This window comes from Gavialis gangeticus, unplaced genomic scaffold (assembly GCF_001723915.1).
Source record: "Gavialis gangeticus isolate Ggan-Ray unplaced genomic scaffold, GavGan_comp1, whole genome shotgun sequence".
In the NCBI taxonomy this organism is placed as follows: domain Eukaryota; kingdom Metazoa; phylum Chordata; order Crocodylia; family Gavialidae; genus Gavialis; species Gavialis gangeticus.
The window spans coordinates 24524375-24532481 of NW_017728997.1; the positions used below are offsets into that span (position 1 = coordinate 24524375).

Consider the following 8107-nt stretch of genomic DNA (forward strand, 5'->3'; position numbering starts at 1 on the left):
AAAAAAAAAAAAAAAAACCAGAAGCACCTCGGCACCACTCAAGCTCCAGTTATCAGCTCTAAGACCAGTTCCTTACCACATACTCATCCTCATAACCCTCGTCATCTGTTTCACCAGTGTTTGGGTCACAGTCCTTGACGGTGAATTTCATCATGCAGCTGAATGTACAGGCCACTAAGAGGGGAAAGAAAGAAGAGGCAAAAGGTTCATGTTGCCATAAGATATGCATTTCTATTTATGTACCAGAGCGTGTTCAGAATGGAGGAAGGAGCATCTCAGGGCTCCTGGGTTCTATCTTCAGTCTGTCACTGACTTGACCTCTGAGTTTGGGCAAGTCATCTCTCTGCTCTGTGCTCCATTCTCCCAAATGTGAGCTGCGTCTATTTTAGACATTCAGGCTTAGTCAATGTTCATAAATGCAGTGGGTTGAAAGCACTGTCATAAAACAGTGAGCTTAGCAGATGAAATATCATCATTTCACTGGACAGTCTCAAATAACTGCAGGAATACTAATTAAGTAGGCCTCACAAGTTCTCCTAATAAAGGAAACAATATACTTATCTAGGGGTCAATTTACATACCACTGAAATGACCAAACTTCTACTTTACAATGCAGTGGCTGATTAATACCACTCGAGTTAGGATAGGAAGTAATGAACCGCTCTAGCTAAAACTGAAACTGCCAGGTGAATGACAGGCTATACAGAAGGGAACTGTTACTAGAAAGAAAACCGAAGTATGGAAAAGGGCAGTTTCAATTTCTGATTGGTGAGAAGGGTGTATGATAAATATGCTGGAGACCTAGCTCTAGGACTCCTAATAGGCATTTTAGCAACCTGCCTTTCTGTAGCTTCCATAATATTTAGCACCTCAAAACCATATGCCTGGGAAGCAGGGAAGTTTTATAACCCCTGCTTTACAGGTAAGGAACTGAGTCACAGGGGGGCTAAGTGACTTGCCAAAGTTGCACAGGAATTATGTGCAGAGCATGGAACTGAACTCATGTCTCCCGTGGCAGTCTCCCAACCATTTTAACATCCTTCCTCATTGTCCAAGCAGTCCCACCTTTGGTCAGAAAAGCCACAGAGGGTTCAGCCAAGGACGTTTCCATGCCAACAGGTGAAATAATTACTTGTAATAGGTTTCATGAGACAGGGTGGGGATTTAGGTTCAATTCATTAGTGTAACAACTTTCAAACACAACTCTGAAAACCTCATCAGTAACCAGCATCACAGGAAGTATATTTTTGCCACAGAATTCTCTTACTGTCCGAGAAGAGAGACAAAGGGCAGTGCAGAGCCTGGCTTTGAGATGCTATGGGGCAAATTAGGAAAAGAAGGGAGAATACACCTTCCAAGAAGGGAACTCTGAACAACAAAGAAACTGATCAATGCAGTTGAATGTTGCACCCAGTTAAAGGCTTTAAACAAATGGCTTGGACATAGGGCAGAGTGTGAAAGAGAAAAATGGTATTGGGGAATGGGGAATACCACTGAGCATGGCCTGCTTACCTGCTGTTGGGTCCTCTTCAGGCAGTGCCACCAATGTATAGCAAGTACCAGGCTGATTATAAACCAGGCTTTTGGCAGGCACATAGCCAATGACCTCATACCCTTCTGTAGGCTCCATCTGCACTGTGACATTCTCCAGAATCTGATCATTCAGGGTGTTTGTGCAATCAAACTACATGGAGAAGAAAGTGAAGTGACAGTTTGAAGCCACTAGTTATGGACATAGCAGCTGGCTGTGTATTATGTAGGCAATTGCTTAGTGCGAACCATAAATTCTAACCCCCTGCAACCTAAAAGCAATTCCTATCTGCTGGGATTCGAACCTCTATATAGGGACTTCAGACAGGGCTACAGTGATTGGATTTCTTTATGATGAGTCAGAGTTGTACCCCAGAGCAACTGGCCTTTCTAGCTTTTCAGATGGGAAGTTCAGCACTCCAAGGGACATAAATGCTTCTATCAGTGTTGCACAGGAAAAGAAATTAAAACAAATAAGACAAGAGTCCTGTGGCTTGGCCTCAGCCTCCTATATGAAAACACACAATTCAGAAGTGAAAGACGCTTCTTAGCTCATGTTAAGTCCTTATTCCCCTTCAGTGCAGAGTTGTTGCCTAGCAATTTGCATACTGTAGTTTTAAGCATTTCCAAGAAAACAGCTTCTGTCTCCTCGTCTGAGACAGTATTCCCAAGTCTAAAGATCTTTACTATAAGGCAGGTTGAATCAACATGGAGCCTGAAGTTTCCTCACTCAATTTTATGGAAGCACAGTGTCCTAGAGTTGAAATGGATGTGGTACTTCTAAAGGCTTGAGCAAGGGATGAGAAATCAAGACACACAGCTTCTGTTTAGGCTCTGATCCTGACTCATTATGTGACCTCAGGCAGACCGCTAACCTTCTTGAGAGCTTACCCATGTGTAAAATGAACGATGAAAATGTTTGCACGCATCTCAACACATAAAGAACTAGAGCCCTCAACAAGAGAGTCAGGTAAGCATAACGTGATTCCTCATAAATTAGCTGCAGAACTCTTTGTGCCCTGGGCTGCTGGCAACTGCTGTGGTCAGTGGCCCAGGCTGAAAAGATTAGCATGCATATCTTGAAGCATGCCACAAATGCAGCAGAAGTGTGTTAGAGACATGGCCAATTAATGTGGATACCCAGGTATTGACAGCATGGGCTTCAAATCACAGTAAGTGGCCTATCCCTTTCTAGATTAACCTTATCCTCTTGAACTAGGGAAGCTCCACACTCATTCATGCCTAAGAGCTCTGGTTGGGGAATGCTCCCCACTCACTATGAGCAAAGGTCTGGACTACGCTACGTAGTTTTGCTGGTGGAACTCAAAGTATGCCAGCAAGACGGCAAGTGCATGCATACCCATAGCTCCAGAGGCAGGAGAATCTCCTGCGTCTGCCAGCAGGTCTCCAAACATCCCGGTACCAGACATCAGCCTGCAGGAATCATGCACAGACACCCCCATGCCAGCTACCACACCCCTTTAACAGCTGTGCCTCCCAAGAGTGCACATCACAACCTGCCAGCACAACTGTTGCATGACAGCAGAGCTCCCAGAAGCCAGGCACCCTGGTAGCTTCCCTGTGGCACCTGCTGTGTCACAACAATTGCTGGCAGCAGCAACTGCCGCCTAAGGCAGATGAGGCCAAAGCCCTCTCTCCTCACCGCTGAGCGAGAACAGCACCACCTAGCGATTGCCCATATATCCATCACTGGAACTGTGATGTCTGCATAGATGCTTGGCCTAAATTTGCGTTCGCTGGGTTGTGCCTCTGGGAGAATGCCAGGATGGCTCACTTCTGTGGTCTACCCTGAACTACAGAAACCACTCGCTGGGCTGTTTCTTCCCAACAGTGCTCTTAAATGATGAGGAGGTAACTTTTACAAGCTTATTTCAGCCCAGCGCAGCAGCCTCCAACCCACCTGGAACACCATATGGCTGAAGAATGTGTGTTTGGTGCAGCGGACCACATACTCCGTCTCTGATTCTGTGAGAGCTACAGGCTCTGGAGATGACTTGAAGAGCGGGCCCAGGCCCCGGAACTCCGGGATCGCTGCCAGTTGCTCTGAAATGCAGTTCACAGAACCAAGATTATTTTCCACAACGCCTGAAATAGCAGGTCACATTCAGAAGCAGCACAAAGCCCTTGTGTTAAGTCACCAGAAGGTGGCTCAGCAGAGAGCTATCCAGCAACAAAAGCCCTCACTGAAAATGCATTCACAAACCAGAGCCAAAATTTATCTTTTGCCTGGGTTTGTCATTTATTTAACTGAGAATCGCACACAAGGAGGCTCCGGGTTTGGGGGCATAACTAGACCCCAAGTAGGAAGTAATTCCAAATGGTTTGGCTTGAAACTTGGAGTACAGCTGTTTATATCCCTGCTGCAAGAGTCACTTCAGAAGGTCAAGTGTTGCAGGGATTAGACAGGCTCTAAAAATTACTTGGCTGTTACTTCCACACCTTGTCTCTATTTAGGTGACTTGCATTCTGCTTACCTTGGAATATTTCTTGCCGTGTTGCTGCCACTTTCTCTGGCTGTTTGACCACAGCAACAGGAACATTTTCTGAAGCGGTAGAAGCAAAACAGGATGAGAATGTAAGGGAGGACTTCACTGGCTTAACACACAAACCACCATATCTGGAGAAGGATCTGGCCTTTAAGAGTATGATGGAAAGCTGCTATTCGTCTTGCTAGACATTGTTTTCACCCCAAGGAGCACGTACACAGAACTGCTGGACTCCTATCTTGAACTTCCAAACTAGCTTTGGAATAAAAGTATAGCTCAGTAAGAATTAATGGTCAGATTAAAACAAAATTGTAACCTGAGAGAAACCAGGTTTTATCAACCGCAGTCTCTGGAGAAAGCAAAACCTCCCCAAATTCAGATAAAATAATTGTAGCAGCAGATGGAGATGGACTGGATGAGACCTCTCTATCACCCAAGTGCCAGAAGTTATGAGGTTACAGAGTGCTTGAGCTTAACACCAAGAGGAGCATCCCCTATTACTCCATGGGTACCTGCTCTTTGTTCAGGGAGAGGAGCAGTTGCCAAAGGAACAGACTTCAGATCGAAGGGTTTCTCAGAGGGCTCCAGAGTATACTGATGCAGTGCCCTCTCCAGGCCAGGGATGGATACTGTCAAGCCTGAGGAAAGAAGGGAAAGATCCCTGAAGTCACCGACATCTGTTCCATTTGCCACCAAATCAGAATGCAACAGAAATCCCTACTCCTGCTCTTCTTTACTGGCCAATATTGTTCTGAGCACTTCACAGGTATAAGGATATCATTTAGCTTCCCTGCAGATGGCATGCTGAATTTACGTGGACATTCCTGAAAATACCATGGGTACTTTTATGCAAATCATTATCGTCCCCACAATAAAACAATTTACGCGCCTCCGGAGTGCATATGGTTGCATCATTCACGGTCTGAACCTAGCTATGCAGCACATGGCCATGCACTACAGTACAGTCTGGGCACTCAGTCACACTAAAGGTGTGTGCAGACCTGGAAAGCAGGGTAGCGTCACATGCATCTCATGTCTCATGTCAACTTCATAAAAAGTACCAAACCCCTTAACACTTGTCCCCTGGTCTTCAGGCAATGACTAGTGTAACCAACTGACAAACACATGACAGTCTGAAGGATGTCCAAGCTTCGTAGAATGACTCTGTCTCCACGTACCATTCAGGATGTAGCCAGCATTGAGAGCTTTCTGCTTCTGCTCCAAGACATTTAGGTAGAATGTGGCTCTGTCTCTCACTTCATTGTCATCATCCATCACACATCTGAAAGCAAAATATAGAACAAGGCTCAATGTGAGGCATACAAATCCATGCAAGCCATATCCCAACAGCTAATCCACCTTAGTGGCCTAAAGGAACTGAGAACATGTCCTGGGAAAAGCCAGTAATCTGTAACTGATTCTAGGCATCATGCTAGCAGGATGATAAATCACTACCTCACCATCCCTTACAGCTTCTCAGGGACCCTCAGACTAGTTCTACAGCACTGAATTCAACTGCAACACTAAAATCTGTAATGGGAAGCATCATTCCTTGTATAGTCGTCTCTTGAGTCATCCTGACATTATTTCTCAACTGGGACAGGGCCCTCTAAGATGCCAAAAAAATCCCAGGCAGGTACACAATCTTAGAGCACTTGAGAGGAATCCCAAAGATTTCTGGTGGATGAGGCCAGCTCTTCTCACTCACCTTTTCAGTAAGACCAAGATACTGGGTAACATCTCCTCATTCTGAGCTCCAAACTTGGCCAGTGCACTCACAGCACCTGCAGCAACAGCAAAGTCCATAGGATTAGCCAGGAGAGAACCGAACAAGGAGTTTCCTCTTTGGTTTCTGACATTATATGAACTGCCATAGTAATAAGAGGACACAAGGCCAGGAGGAGTAGATGGGGGTGGGGAATGCTGGCCCTTCTTCCTCCACGTAGCAAAGCCTCACAACTCACACAATGCAAAAGTCTTGTCCATTTTTTTTTAAAGACCCACTAGGAACCAGACCAAGTACGAATGCATCTAAGCTCTCAGAGTTAAAACCAGGTGTAGTGACCCACTGAAAGCCCTTTAATTGAATCCAGTTGGAGCAAATGACTGAGCTCCCACTCTTTAAGGGAACAGTGATTTCTAGACCTGCCTCTTACCTGCCCGGACCTCCTCATGCTCCAGAACAACCCGGTTGTAGATGAAGCGAATGTATTTTGAAGGATTATTGGTCTTGGGCCCTTCTTGCCCCAGAAGGTGGAGGATTCGGGTGGCCAGGACAGTGAACTCGCAGTCCTCAATGAACTCGCACAGGTGAGACAGACCTGTCTCTTTGCTTTCAGAGTTCTCCTCAATGATGCTGATGATACAGTCCACAATGGCTCGCTTATACTCAAAGCCTCCCTATGTGGCAAAGGGAAGCTGTCGGTGAGAAAGTTAACTGACCAGGAAGGAAGTTGCCCATGACTGAGGACTTCTCTTCCATGTGTGAAAGGAACTAGCTAGCAGCACAGCCCTGCTCAGGGCACTGGGCCAGTTCCAGCTATGCACATGTGCATGCTGCCTTTCAAAAAGCAGCAGCCAACCCACACATGCACTGACAGAGCCAGTGTGTCCAGCCCTAATATTACACAGAGCAGGGGCGCAACATGGCCATTAGCTCTGGAACGAACAAGGAGTTCTGTATAGTCAAGTTCTTCATACAGCTCCTTCCAAAAAAGGCAAACAAACATGTGCCAGATAAAAAGCAGACATTAATAAAGAAAGGTGCAACCATCAGCACACCTTTGAGACAGACTCCATTTCAAGCCTCTCAGCCATTAAATTCATTACATGAACCACCTATGTGGGAGGGATAAAACAAAAAAAACCCTCTCCCTTCTAGTGCCAGACATCTGCGTATGACTCAAAGGAATTGATTAGGGATCATCTCTGCCCCAGTAGGGCCTAAGGGCAATAAATTAGGGCAGCGAGATAAAAGATCAGCATCTCCCCTGGCACTGGGTATCACATTATTTTCAGCCGTTATTTAGTAGCCTCCATTATGTGTTCCAAAGGATGAGACAGCTCTATATCCTCTTCCAGTATATGTGCCTGTCTGTGGGTGTTTTGAATATCTTCTCAGAAGCTATTTTGGGTAAAAGAGTCATAAAAACAGAGTGGTCTGAACTCCAAAACCATATTTCAAAAGGATACCAGCTACCCACACAGAATCTGCAAGAATGGAACGTTCCATTTTCAAAGAGCAAGATAAAAGGTCTTGGTTTGCTCCAAAATGAAAGGTTTTAATTGGCAGAAAGTGATGTCATAATAGGCTATTGATGCCAGCCAGGCAGCAGGCATATATGTTAGACCATTTAGAAAAGGTTTCGGCAAACATCTGCAAAATGCCTTCCTGAAATCCTGTCACTGACTGCAGCAGGGAATAATGGTAGATATCAGGGATCCCTCCCAGATCAAGGATCCCTGGCAGCAGCAACAGAGCAAAAATCATTCATAAGGATGGCGTCAATTCATTTCTCTCTAAAGGACAAAGCTGCTTAGCAGCAGTTGTCAAAGTAGAGTGGGGGACAAAAACAGGTCGTTCAAGTGTTATCCAGACCTGGGCTGTCAGCAGATCTGTGGTTACAAGTGTTTGTTTTGACAGGTAACAAAGTACTGAAGCAAAACCATATGCTTGCACAGGGAGCCAAATAAAAAACAACATGCTTTAAGATTTTTCATGATGTCAGTTTGAAAAACTGCCACAGACTTGGCCTGTCACTTCTACCAAGTGGGCAGGCTCCCTCTGAACTGCATGTTTTCCAAGGCACGCAGCAGCACCTACTTTGTGGCCCTTAGATAAAAAATAAAAATAAAGAGGGAATCTGATTCTGACCAGGTCCCTTAGGCAGCCCCTGAGGCCAGTAACTAGCCTGCTGCCTTACCTCTTCCCGGAGCATTGTGAAGAGGAAGTTCATCAGGACTGCATGCTTGCGAGGGTACTTCTGACACAGAGCGCTGATAGCCTGTACCACCACAACCTGGACAGGTTGGAGAGAAGTGCATTTAGCCAGGAGAACTCCACCTTGTTT

General features: G+C 45.6%; 1 protein-coding gene across 1 annotated transcript in view; it reads right to left on the bottom strand.

Moving 5' to 3' along the window:
* COPG1 (coatomer protein complex subunit gamma 1) overlaps positions 1 to 8107 on the bottom strand; it is a 37143-nt gene that overhangs the window by 4428 nt on the left and 24608 nt on the right. The window contains exons 14-21 of the mRNA XM_019504958.1: positions 6194 to 6437; positions 5746 to 5821; positions 5216 to 5319; positions 4550 to 4675; positions 4026 to 4094; positions 3452 to 3594; positions 1513 to 1684; positions 77 to 174 (exon numbers count right to left, since the gene is read on the bottom strand). Of these exons, the coding sequence (XP_019360503.1) occupies positions 77 to 174; positions 1513 to 1684; positions 3452 to 3594; positions 4026 to 4094; positions 4550 to 4675; positions 5216 to 5319; positions 5746 to 5821; positions 6194 to 6437 (1032 nt within the window). The remainder of the gene's footprint in view (positions 1 to 76; positions 175 to 1512; positions 1685 to 3451; positions 3595 to 4025; positions 4095 to 4549; positions 4676 to 5215; positions 5320 to 5745; positions 5822 to 6193; positions 6438 to 8107) is intronic.